Consider the following 24,441-nt stretch of genomic DNA (forward strand, 5'->3'; position numbering starts at 1 on the left):
GTTCCTGGACGCCTCCCAGGCACAGATCCTCTGCCTTTCTTGTTCCTGTGACACTGAAGTCACAGGCACCTCCTCAGAGCCAGCACAAAGACAGGTGGAAATCCTAGTCGAAGTCTTTCTGAGGAAGACAATCCCGGAGCCAGAGAGCTCAGATAAGGTCCTGCAGAAGCAGGCTGGTTCCTGAAGGAGCTTGCTGGACACTGCAGGCCTCCAGAGCCATCTCTGCTGCATGTCCTGGTATGCATGCGCCCTTCACAATCACTTTCTGTCCTGGCTTAGGATTCCTTTCTTAATTTTCTTTTTAAATAAAAATCTGAAGAAGTCAATAAAAAGGGAAAGTGAAATTTTAAGCTGGCAATAATTGCAAAAACGTTGATTACAGGCCCTGGTCACTTCTTGGGGGACAGCCACAAGTTTTCATTAGTAGGAGACTAAAGATCCAGCCACAGGACTGTGCTCAAAATACAGAGGGCAGACACCACGACGACCGTGTGTGTGTCAGCCAGCCGAGAACAAGAAGCCTGCTGAAGGGAGAGAGTTCTGAAGAGGCTCCGTGTAGGCTTAGCTGATTAATCCATTTTCTGATATCCGTGTTTGCAGGTTGCGAAGCAGACGGCCCTGAGAAGTGAGTGCAGAAAGACACAGCGTCCGACTGGAATGCAAGGAGTTGCTGAGACATTGGCACGCTTCAGAGCTCCCAGTTCCCAATGAAATCGCTGCCCTTGTGATGCTGAAATGTTAGGACAGGCAGGGAAAGCGGCGTCTTGGAAGCTCGTGGGCTCCTGGGCTCCGTGTCCCTTGAAATAGCCCGGAGCGTGACGCTGATGTTTTTTTTTTTTTGTACCTGATGCATTCATGATAACTTTGGCATCAAGAACTGTACTTTTAAAAAAGCGAGAGAGAGCTGAACCTGTGCAGGTCAGGTGCATAGGCAGGACAGCATCTCCCCTGTGGCCCGTACCTCACCTGCCTTCTGCATTCATCTCATGAACCCCAGACTCTGTGTATTCTTTGAACCTTGATTTCTTGGTCTGTGTCCTAGTAACAGGCAGCGTACTGATTGCATATCTTGAATTTTAGAAACATAAAACACTAATAATCATACTGAAGAGGAAGACACCTGCGGCTGAATAACTTTAAAAATCTTTTCACTTTTCTAGGCAAAAATTGTATATTAATTCCTAGCCTTGCATAAGCACATATGTAGACTGAACACACAAAGCCGAACTCTAGCAAGGTTCTTTTAGAAAAAGCGGATTTCAGTGGCTCACCTGCCAGCAGGCTCACTGGATTGGCCCGTGTGCTCTGAGAGGCAGGGTGTTCTGGTGGCCAAGTCTAGGGTAGAGGAGTGATAGAAAGTTCCTGCTGTTCCTGTTAGGACATGCCCTGGGCGCATAAACTGGAGAGACCACATTCTAACCCTGTGACCTCCTAGTCACATCACTTGTCCTTTCTCTTCTGTGATACTCGATTCCTGGTAGCTTTCCTGTGCCCTGCCCGGGTAGTAAAACAATCCACAATTGTTTAACTCCTTTGCTGGCACAGGATATTCAAGTGAATGCCAAAGTGTTATTTCAGTGCATTTATAAAGAAGGTCTTACATTGTTTTACTCTATTTGATGAGGGGAGAGAGGGTAAGCTGACAGCTCCTGCATCTCCCCTGGCAAGCAGGTTCCCCTCCCAAATGCCCATAATTAAGTCAGGAACTCAAGTCAGGTCGGCTACCTGAGCGGCAGGAACCAATGGCCAGAGACTGCTGAAGTCATCGGCTGGAGCACCCCAGGGTGCACGTTAGCCGGACGCTAGAGGCAGAAACTGGAGCTGGAAGTGAGCCTAGGGCTCCACGTGGTGTTCTGATTGAGGTCTTAAGCTCTAGGCCAAAGACTCACCCCAAAACTTCATTTTAGAGAATTAACGAGTTCCAGTATGAAAGTACACTTAAAAATCTTTCAACAAACTTCATGCTGTGATGACGTAAGCATTCAGTTTGGAAGTAGGTAACTTCATGGGTCCAAGTTTTGTTGCACGCGCAGGTAGAAAGGGGAGTGCAGAGAGGAGGGAGACATCAGCCACAGCTTCACAACTTGCCCTTGGAGGAGGAATTTACTTCTTACAAAGCTTCTCAAATTCACAGGACCCTTGCACTGGGACAGGGTGATGACAGCACTGTCATTCTTTCCAGTGATGTGCTCTTGAGAGAGGTTCACCAGTGAGATTCAGTACTGTGCTGTTAGCCTAAGACTTTGCTAACCCCCAGCCCCGGGCACCTGCGGAAGCGGCAGAAGGTGGCCCACCACCACACCGGGGGTAGCCATGATAGTTCTTTGGGGAGTGAACCAGAGAATGGTTCCCATCACTCCTCTGCCTCTCTTCAATCTTCCCTCCTGTCCTTTCTTCACCTCTCCCCTTCCCTTTCATATAAACCTTCTTAAAGTTGCTTTTAAAGAAATGAGATTCATATCTTAAAAACCTCTTATCCCAGTGATTCTGGAGGCCAGAACTTTATTTGAAAAACACAGCCAGGTGACAGAAATTATTTGGAGGTTTTGTCTTCATGAGGATTCTCAGCTTGAATTGAACAGTTATTAAAATAACTGTTAAACACTGTGAAACACCCGATGTGCTTTTGCTTTTTTTTAAAGCAGAGTTTACAGAGGTTCTGCGGTGGCGGTGGGAGGAAAAGATTGTCTATCTGCTCCCCCAAATGGCTGCAGAGGCAGTAGTTGGGTCATTTGGAAAGCAGCAGCTTCTTCCGGGTCTCCCACGTAGGTACAGCAGCCCAAGCACTTGGGCCATCTTCGCTGCTTTCCCAAGCATGTTAACTGCATGGGAAGTGGAGCAGCCAGGACTCAACCCAGTGCCCTTACGGAATGCTGCTGTCATAGGAGGTGGCTTTACTTGCTATGCTGTGACTTTTGCCCCACCCTCATATGCTTTGATTATATTTCTAACTTTAGGAAGCAATATTTTCTTTTTTTTGTAACTTTTTTCAAAACATTTTTCCATTTTTTAAATTATATTTTTAACAATCTTTGCATAGTTAATTAAGGTAAAAAAAGGTTCAAGGGCTACAGGAAAGTGGGTAAGACTATTATTTTCATATTGTTTCTTTCAGGTATCTGAGGTAAAGGGGGATATTAAAGGAGAAGCCCCATCCAGTCTCCCACCCACCCGAGGTCTCTGATGTAGGGCATGCTCTGAGGGTCTTGCTCAAGTGGTTTTGATAGTAGAAGCAATATTTTCTTGAAGCCTAGAGATAATATTTCAGGTAAGGAGTTTCCATTGCTTTTACATTTCCAGTTTAACAGAAAACTTACTGTGTGATTTATGGAAACACTTTATCCTTTAGGACACTCCTGAGCTTGCTGTCACTGCTGGGAGCCAAGCGGCTGGCAGGATCAGAGCCAGACACCCTAGATTCCCCATCCCATGAGGGATCTTGCTCCAACAATGTGACTGCCCTCAAAGTGCCCTTCTAACGCACATCATTCACTGAGTGTGATTCTTTGCTCTGTTTTAAAAAGGAGAGAAAACACCGCCCTGAAGCCTATCTGTGACAGCCGGGAAACAAAAGAATCCTTTGGAGGAAGAGGGCAGACTAAGGGCCTGTGTTCGTGGCTGACCGCAGGATCTGGCATGGCTGCTCACTGGGCACAGCACACTCGCAGGCCCAAGCATCCCGAAGGCAGGGCTGCCTCACAACACAAGCCTCCCCGGGGCAGTGTCTGGCACCTGCCCTTCCCTAAGAGGCAGTTCACTCACCCCCTATCCCCCTGGACCCTGCTCTAGGGGGTAGAGGTGTGACAGGTGTGTGTGTGTGTGTGGCACGGGATTCAGTCAGGATGTCAGGTGACAGGATTCCAGAAAAGAACTGGGCAGGACACAGCACAGATCCAGCCTGCTGTCCTAACTTGTGTCCAAGGAGGCAAGAACCTACTGGAATTATTTCTGTGTCTCTTACATGTTAGTTCCTTGTTCCTGGTATATTATAAAGCAAATGGAAAATGCCAGCACTTCACTATGAAACAGTTAAAATTACAAAGTAAGAAGCAAAAATGTAATCGGAAGTCAAATTTCTTCTTTCACTGATGACTTTCTTCTCTAGAGCCGAACCTTCCCCTCTTCCTAACATCAGATCACCAGCATCTTGCCTGAGTGCTTGGTTTGAAGGGGAGTGACAACTCGCCATTCAAGAAGAAAACTCCAATCTGAAGATGAAAAACATAAATCCAGATACCTGTTTTCTGCAAGCTGTAAGCATTATGTGTGTGCATATACATATATACATATATAATAATACTGCATTAGTATTACACAGTTCACAAACCTTGGCCTGGAAAAGTTTGCAAGTTTTGTTGTTAAAAGAGTCAACAAACTTTCTGTGCCTTTGAATCCTGGTCCCATATCCTTCGCCACGTCAAAGGACAACCTTAGAACAAATCTAAACACCTCAACTTTAGAGTGGGTGCTGAGAACGGATCTACATCCCATGCTGGAAGGCATGGATTCAGCCTCATTGCCACTTCCAGTCCGGCTGCCTGCTAGTACACATCCGTGGAGGAAGAGGGTGATGACTCAGGTACTTGGACCCTTGCCACAGATGAAGTTCCCAGCCCCAGCGGGGCAGCTTCCCCGCATTGGAGAATTGAGCCAATGATCGGAAGATCTTGCTCCTCCTCTCTGCTGTCAACTCTAAAAAAGAATAAATGAGGCCGAGAGCTTAGGTTCTGAGCCCCTAGGTGGGACAGAAGCCACCACAGGAGAAGGCTTGGCCTGCTGCACTGGCCCCTGCAGTCCTACATAGTACCTCTGTAGGGCCCAAAGCCTACTTCCTGGTTGGCACCAGGTTATTGCTCACTGTGGACAAAGATTGCCATGTCACAGTATCTTCCTGGGATCCTCGTTTTGGCTGTTAAGCAAACATCCCCTCCTCTCAACCCTTTTGCTTCCACTAGGGTGGGCAGAGCCTCCACCGCCATGGCTAGCCCCCAATACTCCTTGATTTGGCCTTAATTTATGTGGTTCTGTCAACAGCTGAGAGGAGATGGAAAAAGACAGGAAGCGGTGGGAAGAGTCCGCACTTGGGGCCAATGTGGCCACATCTTCGGCCTGCTGAAGGCCTTGGCACTGACCCAGGCACCCAAACCTAAGCAGGCAGGTGACGGCTGTCAGAAAGCCCGACCCTGAAACACGGAGCATGCGGGCTAACTTCACTGACACGAGTGGTCCCTGAAGAGAGGGGGTGATGGTCCCCCAAGGTGGCCGCCGTGCACCCAGCCGCAGCGCGCCCTGCCCCACCTGGGCCACCGCCAGGCCTTTCCCGGGCAAGATGGCTGCTGCCCGACGACCACACCCACCAGGACGGCCGGGCAGGCCGGGCAGCCCCCTCTGCCACACGACGCCGGCCCGGGCGTGACGGGGAGACCCCCTAGGTGGGCGTCTCTTTGGCTTTCCCATCCCGGAACTCTGATCAGTCCTTCCCTGCTACGCTCGCTTCTCCCGCCCCCGGCGAGCGGCGCTGAGGCGAAAGCGGCGGGTTCCGGGCTCCCCCGTGTGCGCGGGACGCCGCAGCCCTGGGCCCGCACCTGCCCGGCCGCCTCACGCGCCGGGTCCACCCGCGGCAGCGCGGCCCGCGGCGGGGTCCGGCGGGCGGAAGTGCGAGGGAGGCGGCGGGTGGAGGCTGCGGGCTGCGGGCTGCGGGCCGGGATTCCCTCCCCGCCTGACGCGGCGGCGGCGGCCGGGGCAGCCCGAGCGCGGCGACCCGGCCTTTTTTGGTGCTGAGGGAGCCCCGCAAGCAGGGCCGCCCTCACGGCGGGGGGAGCCCGGACCGAGTCGCCGTCGTCGCAGCAGCAGCCGCCGCCCCGGAGGAGGGGCCGCCCGGGGAGGCCGGGTGCCGCCGCGGCCGTGTTCCCGCGGCGCGCCCCGCGCGGCCCCGGCGAGCGAGCAGAGCTGGCGGGGAGCGACCCGGCGTGCGGCGGCGGCGGCCCGGCCATGTCGGCCGAGGAGGTCGTGCAGATCCGCCTGGAGGACCGCTATTACCCGGTAAGCAAGAGGAAGCTCATCGAACAGAGCGACTACTTCCGCGCGCTCTACCGCTCCGGCATGCGCGAGGCCCTGCGCCCCGAGGCCGGCGGCCCCGAGGTGCAGCAGCTGCGCGGCCTGAGCGCGCCGGGCCTGCGGCTCGTGCTCGACTTCATCAACGCCGGCGGCGCCCGCGAGGGTTGGCAGCTGGGCCCGCGAGGCGACAAGGGCAGCCCGGGCGATGGCGAGGAGGACCTGGACGAGGCGAGCCTGCTGGCCGCGCTGGTGGAAGCGGCCTCCTTCCTGCAGGTCACGTCCCTCCTGCAGCTGCTGCTGTCCCAGGTGCGGCTCACCAACTGCCTGGAGCTGTACCGCCTGGCACAGGTGTACGGGCTGCCCGACCTGCAGGACGCCTGCCTGCGCTTTATGGCCGTACATTTCCACGAGGTGCTCTGCAAGCCCCAGTTCCACCTCCTGGCATCGCCTCCCCCGCCCCCGGGGGACGTCAGCCTCAAGCAGAGGCTAAGGGAGGCCCGCATGACGGGGACTCCGGTCCTCGTGGCCCTGGGGGACTTCCTAGGCGGGCCCCTGGCACCACACCCCTACCAGGGGGAGCCACCGTCCATGCTCAGGTATGAGGAGATGACCGAGCGTTGGTTCCCGCTGGCCAACAACCTGCCACCCGACCTGGTCAACGTCAGGGGCTACGGCTCGGCCATCCTGGACAACTACCTGTTCATCGTGGGCGGCTATAGGATCACCAGCCAGGAGATCTCCGCCGCGCATTCCTACAACCCCAGCACCAACGAGTGGCTCCAAGTGGCCTCCATGAACCAGAAGAGGTAGGCGCCTGGCCCACGCCTTCCCTCCTCCTGGCTCTGGGTGTGCTGGGAGTGGGAGAGGGTTGGCACCCCCGGGGGGGCGTGGCTGACCCTGGCTCTGGCAGAGCAAGGCCTCAGCATGAGGTCCACCAGCCAGCCAGCCTGGGTGGCCCACAGGGCAGGTGTGGTGTTCTTGAGCAAGGATTTTGACTCCTGGTGGCAAAAAAAAAAGTCACTTCCTAGAAGGGTAACTTACTCTTTTTTTTTTTTTTTTTGTTCTTGCTCTTTAAGTTTTATTTTTACAGATTTTTATTTTTCCTTTTTTTAAGTTTTCAGGTTCTGATGGTGATTCTAAAGACACGTGGGCCAGTAACCTGTGGCACTGACTGGGGGTGCTTGTTAGGTTTTAATTGTTAGTGACTTTGGAGCTTTCCACACTGGGGCACTGCTCGGGTACACAGTTACTGGACAGTTACTAAAGTTCACTGTCTATTTCTCATTCTTTTCTGCTTCTCACTTCCCCGTTTGCACCGATCCGAGCGGACTGGCAGCGGTCACCTGTGGAGCTGGAGCCCAGCCTCCAGGCAGTCCACGGGGTACCAGGCCCCAGTCGGATACCAAATTCTGCACTGGCTAAAGCCCCTTATAAAAGCCTTCTGTGTGACGCCAGTGTCGTCCCATTACCCTAGGCACCCCCACAAAACTTTACGTCACCTGTAATTCCTAGTTCTGTGGTGGTGTAAATTATTGCATTCCTTTTTTTTTTTTTTTTCTTTTTTTGTAGGAAATAATGACAAGAGAAAAAGTCTGTGCATACTCACATACACCTGTGAAGTTTGATTTGGGTTTTTTTTTTTTTTTACCCTCTTTTGGCTCCACAGAGCTGACAGGGCCCACTGTGTTTCTGTCACCTCGGCCGTCTCCCTTCCCTGCCCTCAAACGCCCACCGCTGTGAGCGTGGGTGACTTGAGGAGAGAAAGAGAAGGAGTGTGGTGGTGGGAAGGGAAGCAGAGCAAGGAGCCGGGATGGAATCGACAAGTGAGGGTGGAGGGCTGGATCATGGCCTTTTCCGCAGCCCCACCTTCCTCGTGCCTGCCGTGCTGTGGAGTCGCAGGGCGGGCCTTGCCGCGTGTGGCGGCCTTGGCATCCAGGTGCTGGGCTCTGCGTGCTGCCCACACAGCGCTGTCTGGGCCACACTGGCTTGACTTCCTCCACCCTGCCTGGTGCTCTTTGGGAAAGTCTGCAGCTTTCCTGAGGATACAAAATAACACTTCATCCTCATCACAAACGGAGAAAAGGGAAGGTCGGGAGGAGTGGAGAGGCCTGTTTCCACTCCCTCCTTGACTGCAGGGTGATGTGTTTTCCTCTAACACCTTCTTTTTCTTTTTCTTTTTCTTTTTCTATTTATGGTTTATTTGAAAGGCAGAGTCTCCAGACACCGTTCACAGCCAGAGCTTGGCAAGCCAGAAGCCAGGAAGTCCATGCTGGCCTTCTGTGTGGGTGCAGGGAACCATCCTCTGCCGCCTCCCAGGGTGTGTGGTAGCAGAAAACTGAATCAGACGCAGGGCATCCAGGCACTGCAGTGTTGGATATGGGCACCCAGAATGGCAGCTCAGCACACCTGCCACAGTGCCTGCATTTTTCCATACACAGTTTTCCTGCCTCCCCAGGGAGACTGATTTTTAAAAATGATTTATTTATTTTTATTTATTTGAGAGAGGAGAAACATAGAGATCTTCCATCCACTGATTTACTCCCCAAATGGCATCAGTGGCCAGAGCTGGGCTAGGATGAAGTAAGGATCCTACAGCTTCTTCTGGGTCTCCTGCATGGGTGCAGGGTCCCAAGGCTTTGGACCATTCTCTGCTGCTTTCCCTGGCCACACGCAGGGACCTGGATGGGAAATGGAGCAGCTGGAACTTGAACCACACATGGCACTGGTCCCCAGGCAGTCCTTTTTAAAATGTTTTTTGAAAAAAATTATTTATTTTTATTGGAAAGCTAGATTTACAGAGAGAAGGAAAGACAGAAATATCTTTCATCTTCTGTTCACTGCCTAAGTGGCTGCAATGACTGGAGTTGAGCCATTCCGAAGCCAGGAGCCCGGAGCTTCTTCCTAGTCTTCCACGTGGGTACAGGTTCTCAAGGCTTTGAGTCATCCTCCCCCAGGCCACAAGCAGGGAGCTGGAAGGGAGGTGGAATAGCCAGGATGTGAACTGGCATCCAGATAGGAACCTGGTGCATGCAAGGCGAGGACTTTAGCCGCTAGGCTACTGTGAAGTGCCCTAAAATAATTTTTTTTACAGGTATATTTATTTTTATTGGAATGGCAGATTTACAAGAGAAGGAAAGACAAAGAGAAAGCTCTTCCATTCATTAATTTACTTTCCAGATGTACAATGGCTGGAGTTAAGCCAATCAGAAGAAAGGAGCTAGGAGCTTCTTCCAGGTCTCCCATGTGGGTGCAAGGTCCCAAGGACTTGGGCCATTGTCTGCTGCTTTCCCAGGCCCATAAGTAGGGAATTGAATGGGAAGTGGAGCAGCTGGAAGATGAGCTTGCAACCATATGGGATCTTGGCACTTGCAAGGGTGAATTAGCCAATTGAGCCATTGCGCTGGACCCTAGAATAAATACTTACTTTCATATTTTAAAAGAGATAATCTATTCCTACACCAGCCTGGACTGGACCAGCCCAAACCTGGAGTTGCAGATTCAATGTATGTCTTTTGCATGGGTGGCAGGATCCAAGCCCTTGAGTGTCAATTGCCGCAGGAAGGTGCAATGTGAAGCAGGGCCAGGGGCCTGAATGAGGTACTCCGCTATGGGCTGCGTGCATGCAAACACCAACCCTCCTTGCCAGGAATTGCCTTTCTGTCCGTTTAAAAAAGCATTTGGATAGCATGTCTACATACTTTTCAGAAGGAACTGCTAATGACATGAAGAAAAGTATGTCTGTACACATGTCTTTATTCTGAATGTACGGACACCGATGCATTGATCGTCGCAGCTCCTGTGAACAAACACACAGGATGATGGACAAAAAGGAAGAACTTGGAGGCCGTTGGCCTTGTGTGTGGGGCACTGCCAGTTTGGCTGTGCCACCAGGGACTGCTCTGCAGTGCACTGCCCTGAGTCGCTTCCCCTCTCATCAGGTGCCCACCACGAGGTTGTGACCTTTGGTCTGTGAGATAGTGGGATGAACCTCTCCTCAGCTTTGCTTTCTTTTTGGGCTCCAGGAAAGGAGCTCCCACAGCGAGCAGTCAAGCAAAGTGGAGGGGTGGAAGCCGGAGGGAGGCCACATTGTCCATGGACCTACTTGCCACCTGCAAGGGAGCACTCTGCCACGGCTGGTTATTTCCAATGGCAGCAAGACCAGAATGCTGCTGGACCAGATATCCTGATCTTTTTAAGATGTATTCATTTCTTTGAAAGAGTGTCAATGACAGGCCACAGCAGCTGCGGTTGGGCTGGGCTGAGGCCAGGAGCCTGGAACTGCATCTGAGCCTTCCACCTGGGTGGCAGGGGCCCTTGTGTTCAGGCCATCTGTTGCTACTTTCTCAGGCCCATTTGTGGGGAGCTGACTCAGTAGTGGAGTAATCAGGACTCGAACTGGTGCTCTGATGTGGGTTACCAGCATCTCAAGCAGTGGCTTGACATACCGTGCCACCATGCCAGCCCCTAAATATCCTAATTTTAAAATGTTGGCAGCTTACTCTGAGTGAAAAGGGGAGGTTTTTGGCTTAGTAGATAAGCTGCCAGTTAGAGTGCTTGTGTCTCACATGAGAGTGGCAGGGTTTGAGTTCCAGCTGTGCTTTGGATCCCAGCCCGTTCCCTGAGGGCCAGTTGGTAGGTCCCTGGTGCCCATGTGGAAATCCTGGGTTGAACTCTTGGCTTGCAGCTTCGACTTCAGCCTGGCTTCCCCATCTAGTCCTGGCTACAGCAGGCATTTAGGGCAATGAACCAGCAGATAGCAGCCAAGTGTCTCTGTGCTTTTCAAAAACACAAACCAACCAGCAACAGCAAGAACCAGGCTTGCATTCTTCTAGGTTTGAGTTTCAGGTGTGCGTTGTGTTCCTGGAGGAGCAGCAAGCTTGGTTTTGTTTGTAGTCAGGTTACGTTTGTCTTTCTGGTTGTATGTCATGGGTAAGAAAGGCGCCTGCGAGCTGGGCATATAAAACTACTGGGTATCAGGTTCTGTTGCCACTCTCTCCATCCAGCAGTTACCGTCCCATGATGCACAATGGAAGGTCACAGCGTTTTTCATAGATGTCTCCCCAGTCCCCCTCCTTCTCATGGTGATTCGCAGATTCAGTCCTCATGGCTCTCCTGTTTCCAAGCTAGTGGACTTCCTGTTGTTGCATCATGACACGTTTTTATGTTGTGGCGGTCTTGTAGAATTGCCTGACTTGGCTCTGCTTTTATTCTCTTGGTTATTTTGTTGGGTGGGGCGGTACACATTTTCTTCTTTAGGTCTGCTTTACAGTTGGTGTGTCCTGTCCCGTTGGAATTCCGGATGAGACGATGTGATGTTTGTAGGCTAATACAGAGACGGGGTCTTGGTGTTGTGATGCGGTGCCTCCCCACCGCCGATCCACGTTTCAGTTATAGGGGTCACACTGTGGTCCTTGTCTCCATTGTGATTTTGCTACGTTTTTTTTTTTTTTTAGGGTTAATCTTAAGTATTTTGCAGTTAGAGATTTTTTTTTTCAACAGATGTTTTTATGATACATTTTCATTGGTCATTAAAAATCATTTGAGTGGCAGAGAAAGGCATAAGAGATGAAGAGAGATGACTGAGGAGAGTTCCCTCTTCCTCACCAGTGCTCTGGGAGGTGGCTTCCCTGAGACAGAGGCAGCAAAGGGAGGCATGATAAAAATAAGTGCCCTGCTCCGCAACGTGTGTGGGCAGTACGCTCATGAAACGCAAATGTCCACTGACATCCACAGGGTCCCTAAATTTTTGGCTTGTAGGCAGGCCGTCTTGATGCAAATTCCTTTTCTTCTTAAAAAATTTTTTTTCCTCTCCAGAACAGGTGCATGAATTCCTCCTGGACTGGGGTACCTCAGCTGCACCCAGCTCCTGAAGGCCCCAATGTCTTATGGGTTATTATCAGGTAAACAGAAATACATAGGGACGTGCATGGAAATGGAATTGAAATCTGAGGTGATTTGCTGCAACCAGTTGTGGAACCCAGGGCTTGTTTTGTGTTCTCTGAGTTTCTTGAGGCTTCCTAACACCTCACCACCTGCCGACCCCTCATAGATGATGTGGCTCCTGCCCCTGGGCACTTAAAGTAGAAGAATGTAGATGCTGATTCAGATGGATGGGAACTAGTGCGGGGGTGCTTCCAGGTGACGCTCCTGGGACAGGTACTGTGCTAGGAGAAACTTGGCACATTGGCTAATATAGGCTGGTTTTGGCCCCTGGCTATACCTCAACATGCGGCAAGTCCCTCGATCCAGAGCAGATGGAGACTGTCACTTGGAAGATGGGTGGAGGCAGTGCAATGGGCAGGTGTCATCCACAGCAGGTGAGACTGGAGGGTTCCATGAAACCCTTTGCTTTCTTGAGAAAGTGGTGCTGGGCAGCGAGTGGGAAGGAGATGTCTGGTGTCACACCTGTGTGTTTGGAGCTGGCCAGAAGTGGCACAGAGTCCAGATTTGCAGCACTGCTCTCTGGGGCAAACGTGGCGGGGATTTAACCTGCAAACACTGCTCCCATGACTACGAGGTTGCTTGCCTTCTGCAGCACTGTCGCCAGCGACCCTGGAAGGGCCTGGCTGCTGAGTCCTTTGTCTCTGGTTTACTCCACAAATGGCTGAGCCAGGCCAAGGTCAGGAACTTGCAGCTACATCTGTGTCTCCATGTGGGTTAGGCAGCCTAAGTACCTGGGTCATTTTCCACTGCCTTTCCAGACACACTAACAGGGAGCTGGAATGGAAGTGGAGCAGCTGATACTTGAACCAGCACCCATATGGGCTGCTGGCATTGCAGGTGGTAGCTTAACATGCTGTGCCACAAAGCTGTCCTGCAGGATTTGTTCTTCTATCATTTTCCCTGCCCTTCTAGCTCCAGGCTAGTGGTGGTGGTTGGGGCTTGGAATGGGAGGTGGTTAGTACCTAGCGTAGTGGCAGAAGGCAGGCAATGGGGAAATGGGGGCCCTTTGGCTGGGTGGTCCACAGATAACACAGAATGCTTTGGGCAGCTAAGAACGGGTCTTGGCATTGTACATAAACCATCTCCAGAACCACTGAGTCGCAGCTCAGTGCGTTCATGCTCTGCACCCCTTTAAGTTGTCACTTCCTGTTTCCCCCTCGCAGCCTCCCTGTGATGGATGCCATTTCCCAAAGGGGAAGCCGAGGTGTTGGGTGCTCAGCCCCTTCCCACATCTTCATAGGGCTGAGCTGAGTCACCTGTCGGAGCACCCCATGGCTGCCACAGCTACTGCTGGTAACTGCTCGCTGCCCCCTGATGTGGAGCATGTTTCCCATGACTTAGCCTTAAGAATATAGAAATTATTTTTAATTATGTTAAAAAAATTTATTTGAAAAGCAGAGAGCTAGAGAGAGAGAGAGGAAGACAGAAAGATCTTCCATTTGCTGGTTCACTCTCCTCCCCCCCATGGCTGTAACTGTCAGGGCCGGGCCAAGCTGAAGTCACCAGCCAGAAACTCCATTTGAGTCTCACACATGGGTGGAGAAACTTAGGAGTTTGAGCCATCAGACTGCTGCCCTCGGCATTAGGACGAAGTGGGATCAGAAGTGGAGTGAAACTCCATCCCAGCTGAGCAGGGTGGGGTGCGGCATCCCTAGGGTGCTTGCCCTGTGTGTCACAGCGCCTGTCCTAGAGAGTGTCCTGTTCCTTACCAGTGAGTTAGAAGATCAGTCACTGCTGCTGCACCTGAGTTCTCGTCCGCGTCCCTGCTGACTGGGAGTAAATCAAGTCACTACAAGTTTTAAATCCGTTTTACCTGCTGAAGATGTAGGGGATGGAGATCAAGAAATCCAAGGGGAGGTGCTATTGTTCAGAAGCAGTTGGGGGCTGGGATTCACTGTTTAAGAGGGGAAGTACAGAGGAGTTGTTTTTGGAAGCTTGGAAAGAGGTGCTGGGTGGTGAGAATTTGTGGATGAGAGGGGACGTTGTGGCTGGAGCCGTGGAGCATGGCCTGGCCAGCTGCTGCTGCCCTGCCAAGTGATAAGCTGGCCTCCGTGAGCTGCAGAGCATGGGCTGTGGCACACAGGAGTCCCCTGGGGGCCTACAGGGAGCACCTGCTTCCCAAGGGTCCTCCTTTTCCGCTCTTACTGCGCTACCCTACCCTATCCTCCTTCTCTGTTTTTAAGATTGATTTATGTATTTGAAAGGCAGAGTTGCAGAGAGGGAAAGTCGGAGAGTTCTTTCAGCCCCAAATGACCATGGCAGCCAGGACCTTGGACCTTCGTCCGGGTCTCCCGCATGGCAGCGGTTTGCCTGCCTGCTAGGCACATTAGCTGGGAGCTGGGCTCAGAAGCAGACTAGCTGGGGACTGAAACCAACGCTCCTAATGGGATGGTGGCACTGCAGACTGTCACTTAACCCAGGAGTCATGACATCAGCCCTTGTGCTCTGATCGCCACCTTCTAGGTGGGGAAACTGAGGCAGAGATGCCCTGAGAGTGCATAATCACCTGGGTTCCCCCAGCTCTCAGTGGGGCCGTGGTTGCCCTGTGCCTGCCAGGACTCATGGCCGGGGGCAGTGTGGGCCTCTTTAGTTTGAACAGCAGTTTCTTAAATTCAGCAACCAACAGTTTTTGTCTTCCCTTCAAGTGAATTTGAGCGTGTTGGGGTCTGGAGAAACAGAAATTGTTTATTTTTAACTGCCTGTTCATGGCCCTCCATGCTTGCTCAGGACTGGTGATTACACTAGATGAATAAGCAATTGTTTTGATTTCATGAAATTTACTATCTGTGTACCTTGGGGAGCAAGCACAAACTGTGGGCTGCCGAGGTTTGGTGCTCACACCCCAGCATTATTTCCTCTGGCTCCTCAAATTTGCACACATGGAGAGAGAGCGTCATGGTTGGATTTTAAGGCCCATTGGCTACAGGAAGGGTTGAACAGCCCAAGCCATCCCAGGCACTACCACCAGGGAGGTCTGTGGGCATGGAAACTGCATGGCCACCCGGGTGTCAAGGACAGTATGGGGCTCTAGGTGAAGACTCTGTAACTTGAAAAATAGAACAAAACTAAACAAAAATGCGCTTAAGTGCGAACATTGTCAACAAGTCTTGACTCTTCAGTGGGTGACTGTTACCCATTGTCTCAGGCTGTTTGCTGCTGCTGTAACTGAAGACCACACACCGGCTCATTTGTAAAGGACACAGGTTTATTTGGCTTGTGGTTCTGGGGACCGGAGGTCCAAGGGCAAGGCGCCAGCATCTGCTTGGTGACCCCTGAGGACCTCCTTGTTTTTCTGTAATGTGATGTAATGTCATGGGTGACACAGAGCAGGTGCGCTACCTTGGGTCTCTCTCTGCCTCCTCTTGTAAAGTCACTCTCGGAGAAGAGAAAGAAAGAAGAAAGATAAGGAAGGAAGATAATAGCACCAGTGTTGGGTGTGGGGAGTGGTGGGAGCCTAGTGTCATGGACTTGACCCAGCCCTGGTTGTCTCTCCCCAGAGCTGCTCACATGGGACCTTTGGCAGGATACACTGAGACCGGAGCCCTGATACAGTTCCTGCTTTATGTGCATCTCTGTGTGTGCTGAACACCTCTTAGGTCAAGCATGGGTGTCTTGTTCACTGTCACATTTTAAAGATTTCTATCTGAAATGCAGAGTGATAAAGAGATCATCCATTAGTTGTGTCACTCCCTCTGCTGGGCCAGACAGGAGCTCTGTCTGAGACTTCCACATGGTTGACAAGCGCCAAAGAAGGCCATCTTCGGCCTTCCCAGGTGCCCTAGCAGGGCGCTGAATCAGAATTAGAGCAGCCAGGACTCAAACTGTGCCCTTATGTGGGATGCCAGCATTGCTGGTGACGACTGAATGCTCTGTGCCATAATGCCAGCCTGCTGTCACATCTTCATCTACCCTCTTATGTACATGCATTTTCGTCTGTGGTGTCTTCTTCCATTCTTCCTAGAATATTGTTACTTTTGAAGTTGTCCTTGTGTTGGAATTAGATATGGCCCTAGAATTCACTGCATTTAGCATCTTTGTTTTGCAGTTAAAGAAAAATGCTGAGAAGTTGCAATAGTACTTGTATTATGTGTGTGATCCACCGTTGATTTCAGATGTATTGTGTTTGTTTGTTTGTTTGTTTGTTTTTCTTCAGGAATTTGATGCTCAGCCTGGTTAAGTGGTCACAAAAATAATTGAATGGCAGATTCAGACTTGAGATCCAGGCCTGTGGAGGCCTGCTTTAGTGTACTTACCACACTACACAGCCATGGAAGAGGTACATTAGAGGGGCTCCCTAGCCTGCTCTGCATGGCTGTTCATGCACTGTTTAAGTGCCCAGCCACCTTGCCAAGGATCTGGTTCCCATTGTGGAGGGTGGAGGTGAGGAGGTGACGTGGCTGGAGTGAGGTTGATGGCTGCTTGCCACAGAGCTGGGGCTGGGACTGGGGCTCTTCATGTGGCTGCACCCCACTGCCTCAAGTGCTGTGGGAACTGTGGCTGAGGCCTGTAGCATGGCCAACTGTGAACGCCATCTCCAGTGCAACCCTTCCTGGCTCCCAGAGGGCCTGTCAGTTCCTGTGTGTCACAAAGAAGCAAACCAATTGCTCGATATACCTGACAAGTGTCCAGAGCCTCTGGGCAGAGTTTCGTGTTTTGCTGGACACAGGGCTCAAAGTTAGTATCTGAGGGATGGGTTCCAGAGCCTCCATGATTCCAAGATCCATGAGTATTCAAGTCCTTTCTTGCAGTGAGCTAGTATTTGCATATAATTTGCATATGGTTTATGTACATCCTCCTGTATAATTGTAATTATCTGTAGGTTACTTTTTCTTTTAAAGATTTTTAAAATTTTTACTGGGAAGGCAGATTTACAGAGAGAAGGAGAGACAAAGATTTTTCATCTGCTGGTTCACTCCCAAGTAATTGCAATGGCAGGTACTGAGCTGCTCCTGAGCCAGGAGCTTCTTCTGGGTCTCCCACATAGGTGCAGGGTCCCAAGGTTTTGGGCCATGCTCTACTGTTTTCCCAGGTCACAGGCAGGAAGCTGGATGAGAAGTAGAACAGTTGGGACATGAACCCATGCCCATATGGGATCCTGCTGCATGCAAGGCGAGGCACTAGGCTGTGTGCTGGGCCCTAAAGTTATTTTTAAAAAGTGTATATTTATTCATTTGAAAGGCAAAATAACAGAAGGAGAGCAGTAGCTTCTATCCACTGGTTCACTTTCCAGATGCTCACAGTAGCCAGGGTTGGGCCAGGTGGAAGTTAGGAGCCAGGGATTCCATGTGGGTCTTCCACAAGCCCTTGGACCATCCTCCATTGCCTCCTAGGCTCATTAGCAGGAAGCTGGACTGGAAGAAGAGTTGGGACTCCATTTCCTGTGCTCTGCTATGGGATATAGGCATGCCAATCAGCTGCTTAAACACACATTACTTTCAAAACTCAGCACTGTGTAAATTGTTTTACTCTATTGTTTAGGGTATTATGGCAAAAAATAGGTCTGTACGTACACGGTCAGTATGTTAATTGGGTTCAGTGTATGCCATGTCTCTTAGTTTCTTGGCCTATGGCTGTGTACGATTAGTGCTTGCTGTACTGCTAACCTTCAGAGAGTGAGCTGTTTCTGGGGACTCCCTGGGACAAGGGTGACATTTTAAGAATCACCCCATTGTTCTTCTGTCCTCTGGCTGAATGGTCCATGGCTTCAGAGAAAGACCATTTAATCATCTCCATAGGTCTGGCTGATAGAGTGCTCCCCTCTTGGCCTTCATGCTGCCATTCCATTTCTCAGGGGTCAGAGGACTGAGCAGGCTGTCCGTGTCTGTCTTCCAGGTCCAACTTCAAGCTTGTGGCCGTGAATTCCAAGCTGTACGCCGTGGGCGGCCAGGCTGTGTCTAATGTGGAGTGTTACAATCCCGAGCAGGACACCTGGAATTTTGTGGCACCCTTACCCAATCCTCTGGCCGAGTTCTCTGCGTGCGAGTGTAAGGGCAAGATTTATGTCATTGGAGGCTACACCACCCGAGGTACGTGAAGGGCCCAGCATGTGACTGCTGATGCATTCACATGGGTGGCCAGGCAGAGGCTACAGGTGGAACTTTCCACTGCGCAGGGCTGTGAGTCGATGCAGCAAACACCAAATAGTTCTGTGCTACTGATAGCCAGCGTGGCGGAGACCTTGTGTGAGTGGTTGATTTATTCGGTGTGTATGATAGCATTTTTTTAAAAAAGATTTATTTATTGTCTTTGAAAGGCAGAGTTATAGAGAGAGAGAAGGAGAAGAGAAATAGAATCTTCAATCCACTGGTTCACTCCCCAAATGGCTGCAATGGCCTGAGCTGGACTAAGCTGAAGTCAGGAGTCAGGGATGTGAGAAGGGAGCTGGATATAAAGTGGGGCAGCCAAGACTTCAGTAGGCTAGCACTGGGATGCTGACATTACAGGGAGCAGCCTTACCTGTTAGGACATAACATTGGCTCCAGAAGATTTCTTTTCAAAGATTTATTTATTTTTTAAAAGTTATAGACATTGAAGGAGAAACAGAAGAAAGATCTTCTAGCCACTGATTTTTTCCCCACATGGCCACAATGTCCACGGTCAGACTGAAGCCAGAAGGAACCAGGAGCTTCTTTCATGGATGGAAGAAGCCAAAACACTCTGACCATCTTCTCCTGCTTTTTGTAGACCAGTAGCAGGGCACTGGTTCAGAAGCATAGCCGCTAGAACACAAACTTATGGGGTGTTGATTTCTTTACCTCGTGTGCCACAACTCTGTGCCCCAGCAGAGAATTTTGACAGAATCATGGGGGGGACATGAGGAAGGGAAGGTGGGCCATGTACTACCTTCCTTCCTGGGACTGGCACACAGCTTAACAGGAACTTGTTGGCCTACGAACACAAGAATGCGTTAACTCAGTTTTGTGGACTCACAGAAAATGAGGTGTCAGCTAGGCCATACAGCTTGGGGATGCTCAGGGGAGGACCCTGTTTGGCCTCTGCCAGCGTGACAAAGCTGGTCTGGCCTCAGTCTTCATGTGGCCCTCGCCCATGCACACATCTGTCCTCCTTTGTCTCCTGGGCTCAACCCTGGGGGAGCTCATCTCAAGAGCTTGAACTTGTGTTTGTAGAGAACCTGTTTCCAACCCTGGTTCCAGTCACAGGTTCCAGGGAAGAGGAGGGGAAATCTGGGGGACCACCTTCATCCCCCTGAGATTGGAATGTGTCCAGAGAGAGAAGAATGTGTTGGAAGTATTGTGCTGGAGAGAGAAAGAGCATCCCACCTACTGGTTTCATGCGCCAGTGGCCCACAGCCATTGGGATGGGCCAGGCCCAAGCTGAGAGCTGGATTCAGTCCAGGTTGGCCACATGGGTGGCACTGGTAGGAAACAGGGGCTCTTCTGGGAGGCACTGGCATTTCAGCATCTTAACCCCCCGGCCAATGCCCACCTCTGTGTGCTTTCTATCACTCCATGTTGTCATCATTGTGGGGTATTCTCAGAGCTCCATCTGAGTTCCTGTCCACTTTTTTCTCAGGTAGCATACTCACCCCTGAACCCCTGAATCCAGATGACTGGGTGACATCTGCATCGTGTGACTGAGTCATCATATTGACCTGAAAGTCCCTTGTCCCTGCTGAGTGCTGATGTCATCACACCATCCCTGACTTCCTGTCCTGAGTGCTGACATCATTACACCATCCTGTCATTTCCTATCCTGCTGAGTGCTGACATCATTACACCATCCTGTCATTTCCTATCCTGCTGAGTGCTGTCATCATCACATTGTCCTTGACTTCCTGTCCCTGCTGTGTGCTGACATCACACCATCCCTGACTTCCTGTCCCTGCTGTGTGCTGACATCACACCATCCCTGACTTCCTGTCCCTGCTGAGTGCTGATGTCATCACATTGTCCTTGACTTCCTGTCCCTGCTGAGTGCTGACATCATCACACCATCCCTGACTTCCTGTCCCTGCTGAGTGCTGACATCATCACACCATCCCTGACTTCCCTGGCCCTGTTGAAGTCTCCCTATAACTTGAAGGATATGTGCTGGTAGATTTCCTAGTTTTTCCTTGACCCTGGCTGAGCACATGTTCTTAGATGTGACCTGGAAAACCTTTCTGGTGTATTATGTAGCTTCATAAGCCTCCCCTGGTGTGGGGCTCAGGGCAAAGAAGTCACTAAGTCAATAAGATGGCGACTAACAGTCCAGGTCACTGGCGGGCAAGATGGCAGCCAAGGACAGAGCCCTGGGCGTGAACCAGGGCAGGAGTCACGTAGCTCCAAGGAAATACTCATTGACCAGGGCCATCTCGCTCACCCACCCCTGGCCTATGGGAGGTGGCTTCCGCAGTTATTCCCCTAGTAATCGGCTGCTAGTTTCTCCCCTCCTGGAATTCCTGAAATTCCTGACCTGAGGCTATCCCTTACCCTATATAAGAATCTGAATTTCCCCAATAAGTAGGAACTGCTTAGACAAAACTCCTGTCCATCTGTTTGTCTCTTGTGGGTGGAGAGGCTGGGTGGCAGGCAGCAGGCTCATCCCCTCCGGCAACGGGGTACTAAAGGAATTTTTGGGGGGAGACCCTGCACCCTGGTACCTCGTTCTCTCTTGGGCCACCCACTGTCATTTCTCTTCGCAAATCCCTGTGCCAAATCCCAGGCAGGGATGGCTATGGCCCGGGTGCAGGGCTGTGTGTGTGGGCTGAGGGCTTCCTTTTGGGGGTTCAAGGGCAGTGGCTTGTGCTCTGGAACTCTGCTTCAGTTCTTCCTGCATACCCTAGTTTATTTGTTCTAGAAAGAAGTCCTTATACTCATTCCTAGTGTGCCCTTGGCTTCCTGCCTTCCTATGCTGGCGAGAGTTTTATAATCGGGAAATCATAGCTTATGATTTCTATGGAAGCTCTTGAACCAATTGGATACTCTGCCAGCACTGGAGTAGTGAACTTATACACAGTGGCAGACTGTAGTAACTAAAGGGAAGAAAGGTGAGCTGGTCAAACATCAGAACCAGCTGTCAAGACTGTTCCCCATGGCTCGAACCACTGTCTGAGCCCTCATGAACAAGCAGAGAAGACACCATTAAAACCCGGCAAAGCTGGATGTTGCATCTGGGGAAGCTTCCCTGGAACGACTCCTTTACTACCTGGGTTGCAAAGGGCGCTGTGATGGACCGGCAACCCAGATTCCCCCGGGGCTGACTGCTGGTGTGAGCATGACCACAGCCGTGGAATCCCGAGAAATTACAGAGAGATGTGCTTTGGGTAGAAGCCTGCAAAACAGACAGGTGCAGGCGTGCGGCCAGGGGCACATGCAGGACGTGGCCTCCGCCTGTGCCCTCCTAGGAGGTACCCTGGTTGTGACCAGCTCTCTGGGCACTGCCCGCTGTGTGTGTGTGTTCCTTCTGTTGCAGGAGGAAGAGCTGGGGAAGAATGAAGCCAGAGAGGAGGAGTCATGGTCTCCCGGCAGCTCTCGTGCTGGTTCCAAGCCGAGCCTCCCTCCTCTAATTTGTGGGGTTGTCCGTTTAAACCACAGCAGAGCAGAAGCATGCTTTTTCTGTAACTCAGTGCATTTTTTCCCCTGTCCACTGAAGCTAAAATATCCCATTTATTCTTTCATGGAGGAAAGAGAATAATTTCAAATATGAAAAGCAAAACTAAATATTATAAAATTTACAAGCATTTTTCTCCTTTAAAAAAGATTTCATTTATTCGTTTGAAAGGCAGGGTAACAGAGAGCCAATCTTCCATCTGCTGATTCACTCCCCAACTGACCACAACCACAGGGACTAGGCCAGAAGGAAGGCAGGAGCTTGAAACTCCATCTGGGCCTGTGGGACCCAAGCTTCTGGGCTCTCCTCTGCTGCCTCCCAGGCGTATTAGCAGGGAACTGGGGGCAAGTGGAGCAGCCCAGCACCACAAGTGTTTTTGCCTAAAGAAGACAACTGTTAATTAAAAATCCGGTCAGAGCATCCTCCCTGTAGCATTTGGTTTTTATGCATGCAGGAGTGATCTACCACTCAAGCCACAGGGAGGACAGAAGGAAGAACTCTGGAGTTTCTATGGGAACTCCAGGCTTGGGACTAGGCGGCTGTGAGAGCGTGTTTCCCCTGACGTGTGTCAGCGTTGTTTCCTCCAGCTACCCTGAATGTGGGGCCCTGGTGCTTGTCACTGTCACTGGCTGTGCAGCTGTTGATGAGGGCACTGTCTTCACACTGATCCCATGGCTGCAGGGCCTGCAGCTGCCAGTGGCATGGGGCTGCATCTGCCTGCCAGCCGTTCATGCCCCCTCACTAGGCCATGACCGTCTCTAGGAGGGATGTGCTCCAGGAGCACGTGGGAGAGGCTGAACCCTAACAGGTGTCCTCCAAACTGCACAGCCTCCAGTTCTCTGAAATCGCTTCGGTGCCTGGTGGTCACGCTGCGCCTGCGGAGGCTTAGAGTGCTGTCTCCGGGGGCCTGTGTCACACACCTGGCTTCTCTCCTTCTGTATTGCAGATCGCAACATGAACATCCTGCAGTACTGCCCATCGGCTGACATCTGGACGCTGTTCGAGACGTGCGACGTGCACATCCGCAAGCAGCAGATGGTGTCGGTGGAGGAGACCATCTACATCGTTGGGGGCTGCCTGCACGAGCTGGACCCCAGCCGCAGGGGCAGCCAGAGCGAGGACATGCTCACCGTGCAGTCCTACAACACCGTCACGCGGCAGTGGTTCTACCTCAAGGAGAACACGTCCAAGTCGGGGCTCAACCTGACGTGTGCGCTGCACAACGACGGCATCTACATCATGAGCAGGGACGTGACCCTGTCCACCAGCCTGGAACACCGGGTTTTCCTCAAGTACAACATCTTCTCTGACAGCTGGGAAGCCTTCCGCCGCTTCCCAGCCTTTGGCCACAACCTGCTGGTCTCCTCGCTGTACTTGCCCAACAAGGCAGAAGCGTGACCAGGGCTGACGTTATGCTGTGGTGGTGACAGGGTCCCGTCACCTGGGAAGGTTGATTTGAAAGGGGAGGCGTGGGTCACACGTGTTTAGTACCGGCTGTAAATAAGCTTCCTTGAACTAATTACTTGAAAACACGTAGGCGGGAGGGTCGGGAGGGGATGAAGGATGGAGACCAAAACAATGAGTTTTTAAAGGATTGATTCTGAAATGGTGGGAGCAAGTCCGCCAGGACACGTTCATGCAGACACGATCCCCTGGGGCCCGTCGTTCAAGGGTGGGACCCCTGAGTCTGCTGGCTAGAGGACCAAAGGCAGGGAGAGGGCTGTGAGTGAGGAGGTGACTTGAAAACTGTGTCACTGTGGTCGCTCGAGATCTCTTCGGTCCCTACAGTGTGAGGTCTCTCTGTTGGTCAGTTTACTTGAAGGGCCTCCCATTGCACTGCCGTCCTCCCTCCTCTCCCCCGTGTCCCACTCACGCCCACTCGTGCTTCTAGTGTGTTTACAACAGGGTTCCGTGTTTCTATAGTTGACCTGCCTGTGACCGTTCAGGACACATAGGCCCAAGAAACCCTTCGGAATCCTCCCCAGGACTCAGGAGGGACCATCCTCTGCTGGCATGCCAGGGTTTTTTTTTATATGATTGTGAATGCTCCACCCAGAGGTGAGTGGGCAACAGATGTGGTCATGGCCACCAGGCATTCCGAGGGGGAGCTGTGCGAAGGGCTGACACTCTGCGGCCTTCTCAGACTCCAGGTCTAAAGTTTCAATGGGATGGCAACACCTAGTAAGAAAAGCAGTATTTTTTTTTTTAACCTGTAAAAATTACGTTATGTGGAATGTATCAAACTTAGTTTTTAACACCCGAAACACAATGCTTTCGTCTCTGCATCCGGCTGCATCGATTGGAGCTTTGTCATTTGTGTTTTGCCCTCTTGCGCTGAGGTGAGAATGGCATAAAACGTTTCTTTCAGAGAGGCAAGCTGTGTCCTGGACAGAATGGCTCGGCCGCTGAGGATATTTCTGAACTGGATTAAGTGCTTGCCCTGGAGCTCAGGACAAGTGGGTTAAGGCTTCTGCCAGGCCTAGAGCAGCGTTCCTTGGCATATTGCTAAGGAACATGGAGAGGATTATATTGTGAATGAAAAATACCCTCGATCACTCGCTGAGACTTTCTAGCGGAATCAGGGAACCTGGGAGCTGGTGACCCTGTTTCCGCACGAGCAGCAGGTGGATGTCCTTTGACCACAGGGAGGCTTGCTCTAGGAGGTCCCTTAGGAAAGCAGTCGCCAGGGAACCATCACAGTGGATTCCTGTGTTCAGCAGCTCCAGGATGTCGGCACCACACAGGTGGGTGGGGGGCTCTCTCCCCTGTCCCTGGGAGAGGTGGCCCCAAGTTCTGTATGCCGTGGCCTCAGTCAATGTAGAACAGGGGTCTAGCTGTAGAACTGCCATTTGCACAACTTGTCAGGAGCACTTCTATTCGGGAAATGAG

At 51.5% G+C, this 24,441-nt stretch overlaps 1 protein-coding gene across 1 annotated transcript; it reads left to right on the forward strand.

Annotated features, from left to right (window-relative positions):
- Nucleotides 1–5,888: 5,888 nt before the first annotated feature.
- On the forward strand, nt 5,889–24,441 carry KLHL42 (kelch like family member 42). Its single transcript, XM_040987457.1, has 3 exons — nt 5,889–6,863; nt 17,833–18,026; nt 22,499–24,441. The coding sequence occupies exons 1-3, from the start codon at nt 5,992–5,994 to the stop codon at nt 22,948–22,950; spliced, it is 1,518 nt and encodes a 505-aa protein (XP_040843391.1). The 5' UTR covers nt 5,889–5,991; the 3' UTR covers nt 22,951–24,441.

This window comes from Ochotona curzoniae, unplaced genomic scaffold (assembly GCF_017591425.1).
Source record: "Ochotona curzoniae isolate NIBS_2020 unplaced genomic scaffold, NIBS_Ocur_1.0 contig_4645, whole genome shotgun sequence".
Taxonomy (NCBI): domain Eukaryota; kingdom Metazoa; phylum Chordata; class Mammalia; order Lagomorpha; family Ochotonidae; genus Ochotona; species Ochotona curzoniae.

Bases quoted from the DNA above. Each gene is read 5' to 3' on its own strand.
- KLHL42 (XM_040987457.1), top strand. From the start codon at position 5,992: ATGTCGGCCGAGGAGGTCGTGCAGATCCGCCTGGAGGACCGCTATTAC. The intron at 6,864-17,832 runs GTAGGCGCCTGG...TCTGTCTTCCAG, and splicing joins GCCTCCATGAACCAGAAGAG to GTCCAACTTCAAGCTTGTGG. The intron at 18,027-22,498 runs GTACGTGAAGGG...TCTGTATTGCAG, and splicing joins TGGAGGCTACACCACCCGAG to ATCGCAACATGAACATCCTG.